Source organism: Erythrolamprus reginae, chromosome 1 (genome assembly GCF_031021105.1).
Source record: "Erythrolamprus reginae isolate rEryReg1 chromosome 1, rEryReg1.hap1, whole genome shotgun sequence".
Lineage (NCBI taxonomy): Eukaryota > Metazoa > Chordata > Lepidosauria > Squamata > Dipsadidae > Erythrolamprus > Erythrolamprus reginae.
Genome location: NC_091950.1, coordinates 219418685 through 219441892, shown reverse-complemented (window position 1 = coordinate 219441892; position 23208 = coordinate 219418685). Strand labels below are relative to the sequence as shown.

General features: G+C 41.4%; 1 protein-coding gene across 12 annotated transcripts in view; it reads left to right on the top strand.

Annotated features, from left to right (window-relative positions):
- Nucleotides 1-23208, top strand: part of LRRFIP1 (LRR binding FLII interacting protein 1) — a 423100-nt gene that overhangs the window by 250288 nt on the left and 149604 nt on the right. For 11 of the 12 annotated variants that reach the window (XM_070732252.1, XM_070732246.1, XM_070732249.1 and 8 more), the window contains 3 exons: nucleotides 7076-7246; nucleotides 7665-7757; nucleotides 11677-11769. In XM_070732252.1, the coding sequence (XP_070588353.1) occupies nucleotides 7076-7246; nucleotides 7665-7757; nucleotides 11677-11769 (357 nt within the window). The remainder of the gene's footprint in view (nucleotides 1-7075; nucleotides 7247-7664; nucleotides 7758-11676; nucleotides 11770-23208) is intronic. The other variant, XM_070732245.1, reaches the window with a different exon arrangement.

Below are 23208 nucleotides of genomic sequence, written 5' to 3'. Positions count from 1 at the left end.
CAATCAAGTAGCCTGCAAGTTCCAACTACTCAGGATATCACGCCTAATCTACAACCATTAACTAATCAGCATACCTCAGCTACATCAACGACCCCAATTGTTACCCCACTGACTCACCAGAAAGTTTCTACACAGCAGGCAATTGCTGAGCCATCAAACCACGCCCAGCCACCAGTATTTATAGAAGGAAGGCAGCTCAGGTCTCGCAGTGTTCGCCTGAGAACAAGGACAGAAACACCAGCCTGAAGGTGACGAGTGAGACCTCGTCGAAGCATCGCCAGAAATTTCCAAATCCTACACGGGAGGAAACCCGAATATACCAAGACCGTCGTATATATATGACGGTCTTGGTATATTCGGGTTTCCTCCCGTGTAGAATTAATCTACAAAAAATCCCGATGGCTCCCTAGGACACACCGTCTACCAGAAGAAGACACACACCAACCGCTACTTGAATGCAAAATCCCACCACCACCCCGCACAGATCAATTCCGTAGCCAAGACCCTCATTTCCAGAACCAAACGCCTAGCCGACAAAGACCACCTGGAACCTGAATTACACAGTCTCACAAATGTATTAATTTCCAATGGATTCCAAAGAGAGGCAATCAACAACTTAATCCAAAAAGAGACACCCCCCAAGAACCAAGACACAGAACAGGACAATGGCATCGCCCTCCTCCCTTACATCAAAGGCACCACAGATAAAATCAGTAAAATTCTCTGCAAACACAACATCAAGACAGCCTTTGGTACAGATAAAAAAATAGCCAACATCCTAAGAAACCCGAAAGACAATATCCAACTAGAAAACCAGGGAGTTTATCAAATACCTTGTAAAATCTGCCCAGCCACATATATTGGACAAACGAACAGGAGAGTAAATGCACGTGTTACAGAACATAAGAATGCATTAAAGATAAATAAGGCAATGGGTCCAGATGGCATCCACCCCAGAGTTCTTAAAGAACTCAGATCTGTCATTGCTACCCCCCTGACTGATTTGTTTAACCAATCCTTGTTAACAGGAGAAGTTCCTGAGGATTGGAGAATGGCCAGTGTTGTGCCTATTCACAAGAAGGGCAGTAGAGAAGAAGCTGGTAACTACAGGCCAGTTAGCTTGACATCAGTTGTAGTTAAAATGATGGAGACTCTACTCAAAAAGAGGATAAATCAGCACCTAAAAAACAATAACTTATTAGACCCAAATCAGCATGGCTTTACTGAAGGCAAATCATGTCAGACTAATCTCATTGATTTCTTTGACTATGTCACAAAGGTGTTGGATGAAGGTGGTGCCGTGGATATTGCCTACCTGGACTTCAGCAAAGCCTTTGATACGGTTCCACATAAAGAGCTGATAGATAAATTAGTGAAGATTGGACTTAATCCCTGGATAGTTCAATGGATTTGCAGCTGGCTGAAGCGTAGACATCAGAGAGTTATTGTTAATGGCGAGTATTCCGAGCAGAGTCAGGTTACAAGCGGTGTGCCACAAGGATCTGTTCTGGGTCCTATTCTTTTTAATATATTTGTGAGTGACATAGGGGAAGGTTTGGTAGGGAAGGTTTGCCTATTTGCCGATGACTCTAAAGTGTGCAATAGGGTTGATATTCCTGGAGGCGTCTGTAATATGGTAAATGATTTAGCTTTACTAGATAAATGGTCTAAGCAATGGAAACTGCAGTTTAATGTTTCCAAATGTAAAATAATGCACTTGGGGAAAAGGAATCCTCAATCTGAGTATTGTATTGGCAGTTCAGTGTTGGCAAATACTTCAAAAGAAAAGGATTTAGGGGTAGTGATTTCTGACAGTCTCAAAATGGGTGAACAGTGCAGTCAGGCGGTAGGGAAAGCAAGTAGGATGCTTGGCTGCATAGCTAGAGGTATAACAAGCAGGAAGAGGGAGATTATGATCCCACTATATAGAATGCTGGTGAGACCACATTTGGAATACTGTGTTCAGTTCTGGAGACTTCACCTACAAAAAGATATTGACAAAATTGAACGGGTCCAAAGACGGGCTACAAGAATGGTGGAAGGTCTTAAGCATAAAACGTATCAGGAAAGACTTAATGAACTCAATCTGTATAGTCTGGAGGACAGAAGGAAAAGGGGGGACATGATCGAAACATTTAAATATATTAAAGGGTTAAATAAGGTCCAGGAGGGAAGTGTTTTTAATAGGAAAGTGAACACAAGAACAAGGGGACACAATCTGAAGTTAGTTGGGGGAAAGATCAAAAGCAACATGAGAAAATATTATTTTACTGAAAGAGTAGTAGATCCTTGGAACAAACTTCCAGCAGATGTGGTAGATAAATCCACAGTAACTGAATTTAAACATGCCTGGGATAAACATATATCCATCCTAAGATAAAATACAGAAAATAGTATAAGGGCAGACTAGATGGACCCGGAGGTCTTTTTCTGCCGTCAGACTTCTATGTTTCTATTAAAGAAAAAAGAAAAAACCTCCTCCCTTTTCCAACACTTCAAAACTACAGGACATGAAATTGATTTCGACAGTACCAAATTAATTTACAAAACAGAACACTACAGCAAAAGAATAATCATGGAAGCCATCGAGATAGAAAAACATCCCCAAAATATGAACAAGCGGGATGATACCTCTCGCTTACCAGACATCTGGAAACCAGCCCTCAAACGTATCCCAGCCATAGAAACCAGACTCAGAACACACATTGTAAAACAATCAAGTAGCCTGCAAGTTCCAACTATTCAGGATATCACGCCTAATCTACAACCATTAACTAATCAGCATACCTCAGCTACATCAACGACCCCAATTGTTACCCCACTGACTCACCAGGAAGTTTCTACACAGCAGGCAATTGCTGAGCCATCAAACCACACCCAGCCACCAGTATTTATAGAAGGAAGGCAGCTCAGGTCTCGCAGTGTTCGCCTGAGAACAAGGACAGAAACACCAGCCTGAAGATGACGAGTGAGACCTCGTCGAAACGTCGCCAGAAATTTCCAAATCCTACACGGGAGGAAACCCGAATATACCAAGACCGTCATGCCTGTACCCGTGAAAATCTACGAATATATATATATATATATATATATATATATATATATATATATATATATATATATATATATATAATCTGGGTAAAACCACCCTCAATATATGGCATATTGACTGGCATATTACCTGGCATGTGTGACTGAGACCTGGCTGGGCCCTGAGGGGGGAGTTTCCTTCTCTGAAATGTGCCTGGCCGGGTTTCAGGTGTGCCATCAGCCGCGACCCCAGGGAGGGGGAAAGGAGTGGCAATTATAGCCCGTTGAGTCACTTGGCCTACGCAGGCTTGCTGCTCCAGAGATACCTGATGAAGTGGACAAGGCCATTGGATCTGTGAGTTCCGCCACCTGTTTACTGGATCCGTGTCCCTCCTGGTTGGTTTCGGCCAGCAGGGAGGTGACACGGAGCTGGGTCCAGGAGATTATCAACGCTTCCTTGGGGAGGGGAGTTTTTCCAACACTCTATAAAGAGGCGGTCGTGCGCCCCCTCCTCAAGAAGCCTTCCCTGGACCCAGCCGTACTTAATAACTATCGCCCAGTCTCCAACCTTCCCTTTATGGGGAAGGTTGTTGAGAAGGTGGTGGTGCTCCAGCTCCAACGGTCCTTGGAAGAAGCCGATTATCTAGGTCCCCAGCAGTTGGGTTTCAGGCCTGGTTACAGCACGGAAACTGCTTTGGTCGCGTTGATGGATGATCTCTGGTGGGCCTGGGACAGGGGTTTATCCTCTGTCCTGGTGCTCCTTGACCTCTCAGCAGCTTTCGATACCATCGACCATGGTATCCTTCTGCACCGGCTGGAGGGGTTGGGGGTGGGAGGCACTGTTCTTCAGTGGTTCTCCTCCTACCTCTCCGGTCGGTCGCAGTCGGTGTTAGTGGGGGGTCAGAGGTCAACTCCGAGGTCTCTCCCTTGTGGGGTGCCTCAGGGGTCGGTCCTTTCCCCCCTGCTATTTAATATCTACATGAAACCACTGGGTGAGATCATCCAAGGGCATGGTGTGAGGGTATCATCAGTACGCCGATGATACCCAGCTTTACATCTCCACCCCATGTCCAGTCAACGAAGCAGTGGAAGTGATGTGCCGGTGTCTGGAGGCTGTTGGGGCCTGGATGGGTGTCAACAGACTCAAACTCAACCCGGATAAGACGGAGTGTGGCTGTGGGTTTTGCCTCCCAAGGACAATTCCATCTGTCCGTCCATTACCCTGGGGGGGGAATTATTGACCCCCTCGGAGAGGGTCTGCAACTTGGGCGTCCTCCTCGATCCACAGCTCACATTAGAGAACCATCTTTCAGCTGTGGCGAGGGGGGCATTTGCCCAGGTTTGCCTGGTGCACCAGTTGCGGCCCTATCTGGACCTGGACTCATTGCTCACTGTCACTCATGCCCTCATCACCTCAAGGTTCGACTACTGTAATGCTCTCTACATGGGGCTACCTTTGAAAAGTGTTCGGAAACTTCAGATCGTGCAGAACGCAGCTGCGAGAGCAGTCATGGGCTTACCTAGGTATGCCCATGTTTCGCCATCACTCCGCAGTCTGCATTGGCTGCCGATCAATTTCCGGTCACAATTAAAAGTGTTGGTTATGACCTTTAAAGCCCTTCATGGCATTGGACCAGAATATCTCCGAGACCGCCTTCTGCCGCACGAATCCCAGCGACTGATTAGGTCCCACAGAGTGGGCCTTCTCCGGGTCCCGTCAACTAAACAATGTCGGTTGGCGGGCCCCAGGGGAAGAGCCTTCTCTGTGGCGGCCCCGACTCTCTGGAACCAACTCCCCCCAGAGATTAGAACTGCCCCTACTCTCCCTGCCTTCCGTAAACTCCTTAAAACCCACCTTTGCTGTCAGGCATGGGGGAACTGAAACACCTCCCCCGGGCATGTACAATTTATGCATGGTATGTTTGTGTGTGTGCTTGTTAGTAAATGGGGTTCTTTTTTAAACTTTTAAAAATATTTTAAATTTATTTGGATTTGTTACGATTGTTATATTTTGCTGTGAGCCGCCCCAAGTCCGCGGAGAGGGGCGGCATACAAATCTAAATAATAAATAAATAAATAAATAAATAAATAAATAAATAAATAAATACCAGGTTGGGTGGGCTTGTTGCTCATGTACTTGCCTCCCAGCTGCATGGCAACAGTCCTGCCTGTGCTATTTGAGGTAGCCGGGTTGGCGCTGGAGTTCCCCAGACTAATGGTCTTGGGGGACTTCAATATGCCATCACTTGACAAATCCTCTAGATTGGCACAGGAGTTCATGGTCAACTTAGAATTCATCTAGTGGGTACTTTCTATCCTACATTATTCTATCTAATCTAGAGATAGACTGTCCATTTTATCAAAGTCTGCAGCATTTTCCTGATCCATTAATTTAGTCACTTAAGGTTTGTCTTGCATGATTGTTTTTAACAAATTCATGCCTCCTTCATTTCTAGCTTCTCATGGATTCATTGCTTGATTTTCTTTTCCAGTGTTTGCACAGATATTGATGTCCACTGATTGGCTTATAGTTTTTGGGAGATTGGAACCACATCAGCTCTTTTTCAGTCTTCTCATAGTTCCCTTGTGCTTTGAAAAAATTACATTCATTGGTTCTGAAATGACCTGTGCCAGTTCCTTCAGAATCTGGGATGTAAACCATTGGATCCAAGTGATTTGTACTCATACAGGGTGGATAAGTGTTGTCTATTTTGCATTACTGTTCTATTTTCCTTGGTATTGATTTGGCAGGTTGGGCTATTGCTTCCTTTTGCATAAAGACAGATGCAGAGAAGGAATTAAGCAGTTCTCTATCTCCCTGCTGCCTGTTATCTTCTTGCCACCTGCACCCATTAGTGGATCTATTTTCTTGACTTTTTTCTTGTTCCTTACATATGAAAAAAAAATTGTTCGTATTTTGACATTAATTGCCAATCTCAACTCATTCTAGGCAGCTTTCCTGACTCCATGTTTGTAGATTTGGGCTATTTGCTGATGGTCTTTTTTGTTACTCAACTTCTCAGCAATTTGTGCAACCATACTGGGTATTTTTCCTCTAAGACAGTGGTTCCCAACCTTTTTTTTGGCCATGCCCCACCTAAGCATCTCTAAAATTCTGAGGCCTCCCTCTCCCCCCATGACATATAATTCTTATTATTCAAAAAGTCAACTACTGACACGGAGGAAGCCAAAAAGGCCATTAACTAGGTTTAAACAAAGTCCCAATTCCCCCCCATTAAAAATGAAATTGCCCCCCTGTGGGGTATGGGCCCCACATTGGGAACTGGGGCTCTATGGTATTATTTCTTTTCGGATTATTATTATTTCATTTTTCAGAGTTTTCCAAGCATCTTGAATGAATTTATTAATTAAATTTGTTTGCCACCCTTCTTGTATCAGAAGAACTTTGGGTGGCTTAGAGCATTAAAACATTAAAACTTTAACATAAATATTTATAAAATAGTAAAAAAGGAAATCACATTCAAAATAAAGTTATACTTACAAGATGTGGAGGGAGGGGACAGGATGCCTTCGGGAAAAGATGGGATTGCCGTTTCATTCATCAACCATCTCCAGTATGATGCTTCTGTATTGGGCCCCCAAGCATCTCCTGGAACTAGGTTTTGATGCTCTTGCAGAAGGTCAGAAAGTTGGGAACCAATTCACTACAGGCACTACGATGTTGCAAAGGCAGGAGCCAAGTTAGAAAAGTCCCTTCTGAACCTCGCCATCTGGAAATCCTTGACTGATAGGCCTCACAGCATGATTCCTCTCCCAGTATTGTTGGGACAGACCACTCCCCTGGGATGAGTTTGTTAGTATACAAATGCTATTTTAGTTTAGTTAAGCTAATGAAGTTTGAAATCATTCAGAAAAGTTTTAAGTGCAAGCTATGTACCTTATGACATACCCTATTCTGATACCTCTGTGGCAAACTCAAACAAATAACTTACTTTGCAAGAAAGTTTGTCTGTCTTGCCTGTGATACATCAGCTATAAGCTATATTTATTGAAAATATTATTTTGAATTTTTCTTTATCGTTAGGACTCTTTGACTGAAGTTGAAGAAAAATATAAGAAAGCTATGGTTTCAAATGCTCAATTGGATAATGAGAAAACAAATTTTATGTACCAAGTAGAAACTCTACAGGATGCATTATTGGAACTAGAAGAACAGCTTGCAGAATGTAAGAGGCAATTTGAAGATAAAAGCAAAGTAAGTAATAATAAGTCTTCATAGTGTCTTTATCAGCTTATGGTTGAAGAAAACACTGTATGAAAGGTCTAGAGTTTAGGCAACAATTGTTAAAAAATCCTTTTCCTAAATGAATATTATATTCATGGTAATATTGATGGAACTGTTGTCTAAGTATTAAGGTGATTCATTTTCATTTGTTTATTTGTTTATTTATCCAGGTAAATCCTGTGAGTATAACCCCACTACATAAAAGATTATGTCTAGGCCATGATAAAAAATAGAATGTATAGTGGCATAAATTCATGAGTGGTTTAGAATAGAGATCTATAAAATATATAACTTAGTATATACAGTATATTGAATTAAAAAAACATGCCTGATTAAAAGCATTTAGAATGCAACAATATTATCTAATTATAAAATGCTCATTTTGTAGGATTTTGAGAGGGAAAAGCATGCTCATTCTATATTACAATTCCAATTCATGGAACTCAAAGAGGCTCTGAAACAAAAAGAAGAATTGCTTGCTGTAAGTATACAACTGCTTGTAAATTGTCATTATAACAGAAGATAAGAACATTTGCTCACAACCAATGAGTAACAAGTATATTGAGACTGCATGAGTAAAATTCACTGAGAAAAGTGATTTTCCTTGTGATATTCTGCAATTTTGTTACTACAGTAATCCCTCGCTACTTCGTGGTTCACCTTTCGCGGATTCACTACTTCACAGGTTTTCAAAGGGGGCTTAAATCCATTAAATCCATTAAAAAATTTAAATCCATTAAAAATTCATAAAATTCTTCTGCAGTACTACTGTACTCTATTAAAGAAACTGGTAGGATATCACATGTAGTTCCAGCTGAGAAACATTATAAAATGACTGTTTAATGCAAAGGGTGGGGGGGGGGGGTTCCGATGTGAGCAGAAAAGTGTAATGGCTGAGCGGCACATTTCCATGCCTGAGCGTGGATCGGTTAGAAACAAAAGGGGGTCGTCGGGCTGCTGCAAAGGTCCTAAGTGTGAAAAAGGGGCATAAGTCACTTTTTTCAGGGCCATTGCAACTTTGAACGGTCAGTAAATTAACCAATGAGGCCAACGTTTCTATCTCCTGAGTAAGACGGTTATTAAATGAGTTCTCCACTGCACTTGGAAGGAGAGTCCAACATGGGTAAATTACCAATCCTATTGGTAGAGACTGAGTTAATTTAAATAACAAGCAGGCATCGCCCCTTAGTAGCCCCCATGAGCTCAGTTTTAAAAACTCAGTCCAAGAGTAGAGACTATTGAGTTTTTCTTCTAAGTAGTTAATAATGTGACTATTAAAATAAATGTACCTGTTTAATGTTTGTTTTTTTCTCTTTTCTGCAGGTTGAAAGAAAATTCCTGGAAGGGGTCTCTGCCCTCCGCGGGCACCGCCCCCACCATTTTTCTCCTTGGGGGCCTCTTCCCTCAGAGAGTACCATCCCAAGCGAGGAGCGACACAGCCTAGGGTCCCTGGCCTCCGAGGCCAAACCCGGCTGCGAGCCAAAGGTGTGGGGGGGTCTGCCCCCCCCCCACTGGGAGGCTCGGGGGAATGCCCATATCCCCAGAAGAAGCTGAGCTGGACCGGAGCCAGCGCCTCTCAGCTGTTTGGCAGTCAGGAAAAAAGTCGCCGCCGCGATCCTTTCCGACGCCGCTGAGCTCGGCGCAACATTCAAGGAAACACAGAGACGGCAACGGGCAGGCTCCTCTTCCTAACGGGGTGGACCCCTGATGAAGAGAATGGGCAGCGGAACTTGCGGACAACCCAGAGTGGCCGCCATTTTTGCAGAGGTTATTCCCACGCCCGCCATTATTCTGAAAGGTGGGAAAAGTTGCTCTCCGCCCAGATGATGGGCGCGAACAACAACCAATCAGCGCATGCGTGAGCCCCGGGGTGCTCGTCCACCATTTTGTGGACTGATTAACCGGAGAATTGCTGCTGCATTCGAACTCCAGGCCACGGCAATTGAAATTGTGAGTAATATGGAGGATAAATCCGTTCCAGAGAAGGTGTCCTCCCCTAGCACGGCACCCAGAGATAAAGCCAAGGCTAAGGCCAAAGATAAGGCCAAGACCCAGCACGCCTCTACATCCGTCAAAGATGCAGAGAGGCGTAGCAAGGCATTGGAACAGAGGTTGGAGGCAGCCCTTCACACTCCTATGACTACCTCTCCTCTGCCTTCGCAACTGTTGCTTCAGGCCAGGGACCCACCAACCCCTCACTCTGTCTTGAGACCTACAGAGACACTGTCAGAAAGAAATTGGTCTCCTGAAAGGCAGATTTCATTCGTGCCTCAGGTTCTTCCTTCTCCTGGCCCTAATCTGACTAGGCCAGGATCTACTAGTCATTCCTTGAGGAGCGAACAGGGTCCTTCAGCCACATTTACGCCCACAACAGCTGGGCTTCGGGCACAGCCTGAGACTTGGCAACAGATGTCCCCAACATTACAAGACATCATAACAAACGCATACTCTCGGGATGGCAGCGGGGGTGAACCAATATAATCAATACCCCCGCCCAACACAATCTAGGAACCTTTGGTCTGCACCGCCCCTCTCGGGTTTGGGATTTTGGACTGAGGAACCTTCCCCTTTAGATGACATGGGGAAGGTTGTTGAGAAGGTGGTGGCGCTTCAACTCCAGCGGTCCTTGGAAGAAGCCGATTATCTAGGTCCTCAGTAGTCTGGATTCAGGCCCGGCTACAGCATGGAAAATGCTTTCGTCGTGCTGATGGATGATCTCTGGTGGGCCCAGGACAGGGGCTTGTCCTCTGTCCTGGTGCTTCTTGACCTCTCAGCGGCTTTCGATACGATCGACCATGGTATCCTTCTGCACCGGCTGGAGGGGTTGGGAGTGGGAGGCAGTGTTCTTCAGTGGTTATCCTCCTCCCTCTCCGGTCGGTCGCAGTCGGTGTTAGTGGGGGGTCAGAGGTCGACCTCTAGGTCTCTCCCTTGTGGGGTGCCTCAGGGGTCGGTCCTCTCCACCCTGCTATTTAATATCTACATGAAACCGCTGGGTGAGATCATCCAAGAGCATAGGGTGAGGTATCAATATGCTGATGATACCCAATTATACATCTCCACCCCATGTCCAGCCAACGAAGCAGTGGAAGTGATGTGCCGGTGCCTGGAGGCTGTTGGGGCCTGGATGGGTGTCAACAAACTCAAACTCAACCCAGACAAGATGGAGTGGTTGTGGGTCTTGCCTCCGAAGGACAATTCAATCTGTCTGTCCATTACCCTGGGGGGAAAATCATTGACCCCCTCAGAGAGGGTCCACAATTTGGGTGTCCTCCTCGATCCACAGCTCACATTAGAGAAACATCTTTCAGCTGTGGCAAGGGGGGCGTTCGCGACCCTATTTGGGAGTCACTGCTCACAGTCACTCATGCCCTCATCACCTCGAGGCTCGACTACTGTAACAACTTCATGGGGCTACCTTTGAAAAGTGTTCGGAAACTTCAGATCGTGCAGAATGCAGCTGCGAGAGCAATCATGGGCTTTCCCAAATATGCCCATGTTACACCAACACTCCGCAGTCTGCATTGGTTGCCGATCAGTTTCTGGTCACAATTCAAAGTGTTGGTTATGACCTATAAAGCCCTTCATGGCACTGGACCAGATTATCTCAGGGACCGTCTTCTGCTGCACGAATCCCAGCGACCAATTGGGTCCCACAGAGTGGATCTTCTCCGGGTCCCGTCAACTAAACAATGTCGGTTGGCGGGCCCCAGGGGAAGAGCCTTCTCTGTGGCGGCCCCGGCCCTCTGGAACCAACTCCCCCCAGAGATTAGAATTGCCCCCACCCTCCTTGTCTTTCGTAAGCTACTTAAAACCCACCTCTGCCGCCAGGCATGGGGGAATCTTTCCCCCTAGGCTTTTACAATTTTATGCATGGTATGTCTGTATGTATGTTTGGTTTTTATAATAATGGGTTTTTAATTGTTTTTAGTATTGGGTTATTATTGTATGCTGTCTTGTTGTTGCTGTTAGCCTCCCCGAGTCTCCGGAGAGGGGTGGCATACAAATCCAATGAATGAATGAATGAATGAATGATGAATGAAAAGGTTCCCCTGCACATTTCTGGATTTATGGGTGATACTCATTTCCTTTTCTAAGCCAAGGAGCCAGCGTTGTCCAAAGACATCTCCATGGTCATTGGCCAGTATTAGTCCTCTAATCATCATTGAATCTTTACTAATTCCTTTGATTTCTTTTTAAACAGTGGTGTCCTAAACCACTATGCCACCTAGACTCATATTATCTTGAAAATTTTGGAGATTTCAGTGTAAATCCATGCATTTGAATGTACAGGTAGACATTTCGCCTTATTTCATGCATCCTTTTATTTAATTGTTCTTCATGAATGTTACCTTCTCATTAACTACCTTCTCTCTTTTCTATCTTCTTGTTTTATATCTCAGGAAATCCGACAACTGCAACAAAACCAAGAGGGTTTTGTCAGGGAAATAACTGATCTTCAAGAAACAATAGAATGGAAAGAAAAAAAGATAGGGGTAGGATTTTTGTTGCATTGCTATTCCCACCCCTCCCCAAATTTTCAATGCTTTAAGTGAAAAACATTATAAATTCTGAAATAAAATGGGTCAGGATCAGAATAATTTATTGGACTTCTACAGAACATCAAGCTTGCAGGATAGTTAGGCTACAATCTGTATTGTTTAATCAAAGTGAACTGTCAAGTCCTCCCAAATTTTCAACTAGGTTTGATTTCAAAACCATTTAAATAAACCCAAGCATAAGTTGAGAATGAAACCATTCCTGCAGTTTTATAATACAGTGATACCTCATCTTACAAACCCCTTGTCATACAAACTTTTCGAGATACAAACCCGGAGTTTAAGATTTTTTTGTCTCTTCTTTCAAACTATTGTCACTTTACAAACCCAAGCCGCCGCCATTGGGATGCCCCGCCTCTGGATTTCTGTTGCCAGTGAAGCACCCGTTTTTGCATTGCTGGGATTCCCCTGAGGCTCCTGTGTTTTTGCGATGCTGCAGGGCAATCACAGCAGTGCAAAAATGGGCGCTTCGCTGGCAACGGAAGTCCGGAGATGGGGTTTCCCAGCGAGGGGAGCCTCAGCGAAATCGCAGCATCACAAAAACACGGAAGCCCAGAGGTGGGGTTTCAAAGACTTCCATGTTTTTGCAATGCTGCAATTTCGCTGAGGTTCCCCTCGCTGGAAACCCCACCTCTGGACTTCTGTTGCCAACGAAGCACCCGTTTTTGCGCTGCTGGGATTCCCCTGCAGCATCACAAAAACACGGAAGTCCGGAGGTGGGGTTTCCCATGGAGGGGAGCCTCAGGGGAATTCCAGCAGCACAAAAACAGGTGCTTCGGCTGGCAAAAGGGGTGAGTTTTGGGCTTACACGCATTAATCGCTTTTCCATTGATTCCTATGGGAAACATTGTTTCGTCTTACAAACTTTTCACATTACAAACCTTGTCCCGGAACCAATTAAGTTCATAAGACGAGGTATCACTGTGCTAAGCAGATAGGTACCAAAGTAAATTTGGTGATGAGAATTCCCACCCAGAAACAGATTTCGGGGGGAGGGGGGGATAGTACTTCATATAGGCACAGTGTAACTGGGTTGGCCAGTTTTATTTGAGAGCCAGTTTAGTGTAATTGGTTAAGGCACCAGACTAAAAACCAGAATGGTGAATTTTAGTCCCACTTTAGGCACAAAGCCAGCTGGGTGATCTTGGACCAATCACTCTCTTTCTCTCTCTCTCTGCCCTAGGAAGCAGTTAAGGGCAGAGGAGGATTTTTTGTCACAATTCCATCTTGCCTGGATTATAATTGTAATTTAATTTTCTTCTATATTTTAAAATTATTTATAGATATCTATATTTGCATATTTTTATTATTTATTATTTTATTTTTAAACTGATAAGAATTTGGGACTTTGATGGTTTAAATGTGGAAAATACATTAGGAAAATTACCATTTGAGATATGAATTGTGCAGTTGTAATTGCAAAATGCCTTTGAAAGAAATGCAGTGATAGAATAGAATTTTTCATTGGCTAAGTGAGGAATTTGTGTTTGGTATATATGCAGTCTCAGTGTACATAAGGAGAATAAAATACATTCATCAAGAATAAAAATACACAATACTTAGTGATAGTCAAGGTTACTAATAAGCTATCAAATTGTACTAGGAAACAAATAAAAAGCAATATAAATTGAAAGATACAAGCAACATGGTTATAGTAATAATTGGGAAGAGATACTGTAGATACTAGTAAGGAAGAGAAGAAGTAATACTAAGGTGACCAATTTTTTACAACGAAAAGGAAGATGAAAAAATTTAAGAAAAAAGTGCAATGTAAATAAATGAAACATTTTATTAATTCAAATAAAAATACACTAATTATGCTTACAAACTCTTTCAACTGCTTCATTAGTTCCAGGGTAGCACAACATAATATTTCCATCCATCTTTTGTCAATTTCAACATGTTGATTTTCTCATTGTTCTAATTTATCAGGATTTAAATATACATTCAGTCTTCTAATTTCTTCAAACAGATAATTGTCATTGATTTTAATATTGGGCATTTCTTTTGGTAAAAACTCAACACAATTTTCAATAGCTGCCTAATTTACTTGCGGTGAAAAACACAATTGAAAACTGTTATTTCCTGTGATATTTGTTTCAGACCATTCTTCGACATATTGGAAACATGTTTGGTAAAAATTCTGCACATTTCCGTTATCTCTGGATTTGATTCCTCTAAGTTTGACAATTTTCTTTTTATTATTAAAGGAATAAATTTTCCTGATTTATATCGAAAGACAAAATTGTTCAAAATAAGACTAACTTCTGCAGCTGAAATATGTTCACCTTCAATCTTTTGAACCATTTTGTGGACAATACATGCCAAATTTCATTTGTATTAACAGAATGTACAAAATACATTAATATCTCCGATAATTCATAAGTGAAAAAAGATTCTAGAATTTTTGGACATTTGTCTAAATTTAAAAAATATGAATGGAGAAGCTAAAATAATTGTAAAACACGCTCTATAGCAGGTGTTAGAGTGAGCCATCTAACTTTTTAATATCCTAAAAGCTTTTTGTATTCAACATTTGTGCCTTCACAAAATTATTTTAAAGTACGCACACAAACAGTAAAATGACAAAAATACAAATAAATTGTCATTATTATTACTTCTACTTCAATTGTCAAGGCACATGACACTGTGTTGATTGCATTTGACAAAAAATATGTGCATTACAGCCCATTCCTAGTATTTCTTTTGGAGTAAATCTTGTAATTTTACATAGACATTATTCATTCCTTTGCGTCTTTGTCCACCAAAATTTGTGTTTGTGTTTTTCAGTCATTAGTGCAACAACTTTGAATTTCAAATTGTTTTCATTTATTACTCTGTATAGGTGGTTTGACAAAATTTCAGCAGTTTCACCCTCAATGGATTCTAAATTTAAAGGTTTTACTTGAATGTCCTTGGTAACATTATAATACCCTACTAGTATTGGATGCAAGTTGGTTTCATTATGATTTGATGCATCAGATAAAACTGTTACAAATGCTGTATTTTTCAAGTCTTCTGCACGTATTTTATCACGGTAATTTTAAAATACTGACTTAATAATAGCCTCACATTTTGTCCTGGCACATGAAAATGTAGCATTGTAAAACCTTTTCAATAATTTAGTTGTATAATCCATACTATAAAAACTTTGATTGTGAATTATGGTATGAAATGCAAATATTCCCTCCATTACAGCTAACTGTTTTTCATCTTCAGAATAATTAGAAGGTTTTTGAAAAATAGTTAGTTTAGAGACTTCCAGGGTGGAGCTATGTTGAAGCGGAGCTGAAGAGTGAACCGCTTTCCTTGGAGGGGTGAGTGCACTGGAGGGGGTAACGCTGTACCCGACAGATGGGCTGCAATCCTCTGTCGGTTTTCGCAATTAAACCCCGAAATTGAACAGAAAAGAAGCTAGCGGTAGCTAGCCCAAAGACATGGCTGCCTCTTACAACGAGGAGGAAGGAATTAAGATCGGCTGATATCGGTGTTCATCGGATTGCTTATTATTTTCGGAGTCTTCTTGGAATCCTTTTACAAGCTAAAATATAATTAAGATAGAGAAGCTCCAATGAGGACCTAAGTGGCGATTAAAAGTTTGAGCGACAACATCAATAAAGGATGGTGAGTCAGCATAAAAGATAATGAATTAATAAATTATTAAGAGGCATAGACCATTGTATGCTGTCTTTTTCTATTGGCTGTACATCATTTGTTCTTTTAAATAAGATACAGAGAAATTAAACAACGGAACCCTTTTTCCTTTTCTTAATATCCTTACGGAGGGAGAAGAACAAGAAGAAGAAGGAAGTTCATCATCCTGTCTCAGCATCCACATTTGAGGGCCCCGTTTGTGTTGGAATGAATGGAAGAAATCTGTGCTGTTACCTTTTTGCCCTTTTTGCCCATCTTTTTGGAAATTAATATTTAAAAACATTGAACGCGGGAGTTGTGGATCCGGAGCTCTTAAAATCCAGTGTGATTAACAAAGGAGAAGTTGGTCGCCACTGCTGCGAAGGGAGAAGGGCAAGATTTGTTCCTACACAGCATCTTTTCACTTCCTTTTCCGGCAACCATAGTTGGAAGATTGAAGAATGTGGGGTACCCCCTTTTTCTTTTCCTTTCACAGGTTCAACCGGCGAGATCGTCAAGGAGACAACCAGGTTTCAATTTATTCTATTTGATTTGATTTGACGTATGTACTGACTGTGAATGGGATTTAAAATTTTGTTTAGACCGACATAAAGGGGACCCATCTGGTTAAAAAGATTTACACAGGAGAACGTTGGAAATATATGGAAACTGTGGAAATTATAGAATAGAGACGAAGATAAGAAGATAAACTAAGGAATAAATCTACTTCTCAGAACTGAATATAAATAGACTAACTCACTTCGACTGTGGTGATGAATTGAAGAATAAATTTGCGGGACTAAAATTCAGATTAAACTTAATTGATTAATTGGAAATAATTTAATTGAAGACTTTTTAGCTCCAGTAATAATATTGAAGGTGACATATGATAGAAGATTATTAAACCCTTGATAAAAATTGATGTATACATATGTATACTTTTAAAAAAAAGTGAATGGGGGAAAAGAAAAAAGAAAACTAATCAAGCTGTGATATTATTGATAGTGATATTGTACTACAAAACCATAACATAGAAAAGTGACTAAGATTGTTATTACATAGACTGTTGAATGAATTGTTTATTGAACTGTTTAATGAATTAATTACTGAATTGTTACTTAATAGACTGTAGAATGAATTGCTTATTGAATTGATTAATGAATTAATTAATGGAATGTTAAATGAATTTAATATTAATACTGATGATAAATTACTGATTAGCCTACTACTAGAGATACTGAAAAGAAACTAGATACTTTATATTGGATAATACATACTGATACTCATATTGGATTATATTGACAATAGGGATAGACAGAGATATATATTATTATATATGTGTTATTTGTTAAAAAAGAAGAAGTAAGACACTTAAAAAATAAGTTAACAGGTTGACATTTGATTGTGAAGAATAAGGGAAAGATATTATAAGAATATAACCTAATATTTTCAAAAGAAACTCAAAAAGTTTAAATTGTCAACCGGTTGCTGAACTTAAAAAAAGAAGGAATGGCAACCCAACAAACGATAACCAAATCAATTAGGAAAGGGACCTTAGCTTTGGCATCTCCAGCTGTACAAAAATCTTCCTCGGCCCCAGATTTAAATATAATTGAGAACAATGGACCAGACCCCTACTTTACAAACACTACAAAATTCACTAAATAAAATTCAAGAATTTATGCTATTACAAGAGGCTTCAAATAAGACATAGGAAATGATATTACAAAATCACCAAGAGACAAAAGAAAAATTTGAAGAGGTCAAGGAAAACTTTATTAGGCTTAATGCCACAATTGAGGGTATACAAAAGACGGTTGATAAACATGATACCAAAATAAAGAAAATTGAAGAGACAGTGCAGGATTATAGATTGAAATTTAAGAAAAGTGAACATGAGCTCAGAAAGATAAATAAAGAGCTAGAAAGAGTAATAGCCCAATTAGAATTTGAAAAGGTCTCACAATATTTAAGACTACAAAATGTGCCAGAGGGAAAAGATGGAAATCTATTTGAGACAGTAGTCAAGATCTTTTTAGAGGAATTAAAAATATACGAAGAAAAATTCACTAGACATATAGATGAAGTATACCAGGTACAGACTAATTATGTGAGGTGCCATCAACTCCCTAGGGAAATTCATATCAGGTTTACTAAAAAAACATTAAGGGATAAATTTATAAAAGTACAAGGGGTCTAATGTCGTACAATAGAAAGATATAATGGTGTTAAAACAAATCCCAAGGAGGGTGAGAGAAAAGAGAAAGGATCTACATTATTTCACATCTAAATTGATAAAAAAAAGAAATACAATTCAGGTGGTTAGTACCCAAAGGAGTACTGATCACTTGGAAGGGAAAAAGGATAACTATTGAATCACCAGAACAGGCCGACCAATTTATCTCAGAACATCTAAGTAAGGAAGGGGAAAGTAGTAGTGAATTAGAACCAGGAAGCCAAGAAGGGAGAGAATCAGGAGAAGGAGGAAATAGTAAATTGGGAAATAGAAGAGAATAGAGAATAGAATCAAAACATGAATTGAGAAGTAGCAAAAGAACGTAGCAATCTATAAGAAAATGTATAAACAAATAAAATTGTTTTCTATAAATATTAATGGTTTGAACTCTCCAAAAAAAAGGACAAATATATTGTAAATTAAAAAAAGAAAATGTGGACATCATATGTCTCCAAGAAGTGCATATAAAAAGAAAAGATAAACAAATGTTACAAAAACCAAACTTAGGTAAATTGTTTAGCTCATTAATGGGGAGGAAAAAGAGAGGGGTTGCTGTGGCTTGACTTCCTGGCTCCAATCCTCCCTCGCAGGGAGGTGGAACCGATTAAGTTGTTCCGCCCCAGGCGCCTGATGGATCCAGAAGGCTTTCAGAAGGCACTTGGGACTCTTCCAGATGCACTCGTCCACAGTTCGGCACAGTCTCTGGCTGAGGCCTGGAACAAGGCTGCAGCAGAGGCCCTTGACCGAATTGCGCCGCTGCAACCTCTCCGCGGCACTAGACCCCGCAGAGCTCCATGGTTCAACGAGGAGCTCCGGGAGTTGAAACGCCAGAAGAGACGTCTAGAGAAGCGATGGAGGAAGAGTAAGTCCGAATCCGATCGAACACTTGTAAGAGCTCATATTATGACTTACAAAGTGGCGCTCAAGGTGGCAAGATGCGCGTATCATGCCACCTTGATTGCATCAGCGGAATCCCACCCGGCCGCTCTGTTTAGGGTAACCCACTCCCTTCTTAACCAGGGGGGAGTTGGGGAGCCTTTGCAGAGTAGTGCTGAGGATTTTAACACGTTTTTCGCTGATAAAATTGATGGATTCGAGCGGACCTCGACTCCAATTGTAAAACAGAGTCGACAGACAACGAGTCAGTCGAGGTGACTGGGGCTAAACATCTTTGTCCATCTGTCTGGGAGGAGTTTGACTTGGTGACACCTAAGGAAGTGGACAGGGCCATTGGAGCTGTGTGTTCTGCCACCTGTCTACTGGATCCATGTCCCTCTTCGTTGGTTTCGGCCAGTCGAGAGGTGACACGGAGCTGGGTCCGGGAGATTGTCAATGCTTCCTTGGGGAGTGGGTCCTTTCCGGACCCTTATAAGGAGGCACTTGTGCGCCCCCTCCTCAAGAAGCCTTCCCTGGACCCAGCTGTACTCAATAACTACTGTCCAGTCTCCAACTTTCCCTTTATGGGGAAGGTTGTCGAGAAGGTGGTGGCATTTCAGCTCCAGCGGTCCTTGGAAGAAGCTGATTATCTAGGTCCTCAACAGTCCGGATTCAGGCCCGGCTACAGCACGGAAACTGCTTTGGTCGCATTGATGGATGATCTCTGGCGGGCCCAAGACAGGGGCTTGTCCTCTGTCCTGGTGCTTCTTGACCTCTCAGCGGCTTTCGATACCATCCTACCATGGTATCCTCCTGCACCGGCTGGAGGGGTTGGGATTGGGAGGCACTGTTTTTCAGTGGTTCTCCTCATACCTCTCTGGTCGGTCGCAGTCGGTGTTAGTGGGGGGGTCAGAGGTCGACCTCTAGGCCTCTCCCTCAGGGGTCAGTCCTCTCCCCCCTACTATTTAATATCTACATGAAACCACTGGGTGAGATCATCCAAGGGCATGGCGTGAGGTATCATCAATACGCCGATGATACCCAGTTATACATCTCCACCCCATTTCCAGCCAACGAAGCAGTGGAAGTGATGTGCCGGTGCCTGGAGGATGTTGGGGCCTGGATGAGTGTCAACAAACTTAAGCTCAACCCAGACAAGACGGAATGGCTGTGGGTCTTACCTCCCAAGGACAATTCCATCTGTCCGTCCATTACCGTAGGGGGAGAATCACTGCCCCCCTCAGAGAAGGTTCGCAACTTGGGCGTCCTCGACCCACAGCTCACATTAGAGAAACATCTTTCAGCTGTGGCGAGGGGGGCGTTTGCCCAGGTTCGCCTTGTGCACCAGTTGCGACCCTACTTGGACCGGGAGTCACTGCTCACAGTCACTCATACCCTCATCACCTCGAAACTCGACTACTTTAATGCTCTCTGCATGGGGCTACCTTTGAAAAATGTTCGGAAACTTCAGATCGTGCAGAATGCAGCTGTGAGAGCAATCATGGGCTTTCCCAAATATGCCCATGTTACACCAACACTCCGCAGTCTGCATTGGTTGCCGATCAGTTTCCGATCACAATTCAAAGTGTTGGTTATGACCTATAAAGCCCTACATGGTATTGGACCAGATTATCTCAGGGACCGCCTTCTGCTGCATGAATCCCAGCGACCAGTTAGGTCCCACAGAGTGGATCTTCTCCGGGTCCCGTCAACTAAACAATGTCGCTTGGCGGGCCCCAGGGGAAGAGCCTTCTCTGTGGCGGCCCCGGCCCTCTGGAACCAACTCCCCCCAAAGATTAGAATTGCCCCCACCCTCCTTGCCTTTCGTAAGCTGCTTAAAACCCACCTCTGCCGTCAGGCATGGGGGAATTGAGACCCTTTTCCCCCTAGGCCTTTACAATTCTATGCATGGTATGTATGTATGTATGTTTGGTTTTTTATATTAATGGGTTTTTAATTGTTTCTGACATCAGACTACTGTTGTACACTGCTTTATTGTTGCTGTTAGCCGCCGCCCCGAGTCTCCGGAGAGGGGCGGCATACAAATCCAATAAATAAATAAATAAATCTATGTAAAAGACTGGTTAAATCCCTAAATGTTATATAGAGACGAGGAAGGAAGAGTACTGATACTGGGAGGGAAATATTACTTATTGTGATATATGCACCAAACTCTGATCAAAAAACCTTCTATAAAAATTTACACCAAACAATAATAAAATATGGAAAAGAAAATATTTGCATAGTAGGTGATTTCAATGCTGTAGCAAATATAGAAAAAGATTATAGAGGAAAAGTGGAAAATAGAAAGAAAAAAGAACTACCAACAGAATTTAAAGATATTATTGAAGAATATAAATTAAAGGATATGTGGAGGGAACAACACCAGGAAGAACAAAGATATACTTTCTTTTCCAATCCGCATAAACCTTGGTCTAGGTTAGACATGATATGGACATATATAACTTTAGAAAAAGATATTCTGGATATCAAAATTGAACCAAACTCTTGGGCTGACCACAATCCAATTTCACTTATAATTGAGGGAGGAAAGAGTAAAAAACATAGATGGACAATTGACAATAAAATAATAGAAGAAAAAGATTATAAAGTATATATGGAGAAAGAATTAGGAATTTTCTTAGATATTAATTGGAACAAAGATACAACAATTCAAAACATTTGGGATACGACAAAGGCCTATATAAGAGGATTGACAATAGCTTATACCAGTAAAAGAAATAAAACTAAAATTAAACAACTAAAGGAAAATCAGAAAGAGTTAAGGGAGTTGGAAAAAAAATTACAAAATGAACCAGAAAATGGGAAAATTAATGAAGAAAAAGAATTATTAAAACACAAAATAAACCTTTTGATCAAGGAAGATATAGCACAAAAAATTAGACTAACCAAACAAAATTATTTTGAACAAGCGAACAAGACAGGCAGATGGTTAGCCTATAAATTACAAAAGGGAAAAAAAGATATATTCAACAATTAGAAGAAAAACAAGGAAATAAACAATTTGAGATAGAAAAGAAAAAAGATATAGCTAAAAACTATTTTCAAGAGCTTTACAAAAAAGATGAAATAAAAGAAGAAGAAATATTAATTTATCTAAATAAAGCTAAATTACCAAATATAACAGAAATAAATATCAGTAGGATGGAAGAAGCTATAACAATGTCAGAATTAGAAAATGCTATCCAAAAACAAAACAATAATAAAACTCCTGGGTCAGATGGGATGCCTGCAGATTTTTATAAAAAAATACAAAAACATTAAAGAAATAATGCTAGAAATAATGAATGAAGTATTAAACAAAGGAGAAATCCCACAATCCTGGAGGGAAGGTCTTATTTCACTAATTCCAAAAGACCATACTCAAAAACATTTGATCAAACAATACAGACCTATAGCTTTATTAAATTCAGATTACAAAATTTTTACAACCATAATTGCAGAATGATTTAAAAAGATCAGTAATGAGGTGATACATTCAGATCAAAACGGGTTTCTACCCAACAGAAATATAAGAAATAATCTAAAACATATCATCAACATTTTAGAATACTATGAAGCTCATCCGGAAAAAAAATTAGCTCTAATCTTCCTGGACGCTGAGAAGGCCTTTGATAACTTAAATTGGAAATTCTTAATTAACCAACTGATTAAAATGAACTTTAAAGAAAAATTCATAAGAACTATTGAGGCAATCTACTCCCAACAAACAGTGAAAATATACCTTAACGGAGAATTAACAGAAATTATCAACATAGAAAAAGGAGTTTAGACAAGGTTATTTATTTATTTATGTTTGTTTACTTATTTATTTGTTTATTTATTTGTTCGTTTATTGATTGATTGATTGATTGATTGATTGATTGATTGGATTCGTATGCCGCCCCTCTCCAGAGACTCGGAGTGGCTAATAGCAACAATAAAACAGTGTACATTAGTAATCTAATACTAAAAACGAATTAAAAACGCATTAATATAAAAACCAAACATACGTAAATACCAGGCATAGAATTGTAAAGGCCTAGGGGGAAAGAGGATCTCAATTCCCTCATGCCTGACAGAAGAGGTGGGTTTTAAGTAGCTTATGAAAGGCAAGGAGGGTGGGGGCAATTCTAATCTCTGGGGGCAGTTGGTTCCAGAGGGCCGGGGCCACCACAGAGAAGGCTCTTCCCCTGGGTCCCGCCAAGCGACATTGTTTGGTTGAAGGGACCCAGAGAAGATCCACTCTGTGGGACCTAACTGGTCGCTGGGATTCGTGCAGCAGAAGGCGGTCCCTGAGATAATCTGGTCCGGTGCCATGAAGGGCTTTATAGGTCATAACCAACACTTTGAATTGTGACCGGAAACTGATCGGCAAGCAATGCAGACTGAGGAGTGTTGGTGTAACATGGGCATATTTGGGAAAGCCCATGATTGCTCTCGCAGCTGCATTCTGCACGATCTGAAGTTTCCGAACATTTTTCAAAGGTAGCCCCATGTAGAGAGCGTCACAGTAGTCGAGCCTCGAGGTGATGAGGGCATGAATGACTGTGAGCAGTGACTCCCGGTCCAAGTAGGGTCGCAACTGGTGCACCAGGCAAACCTAGGCGAACGCCCTCCTCGCCACAGTT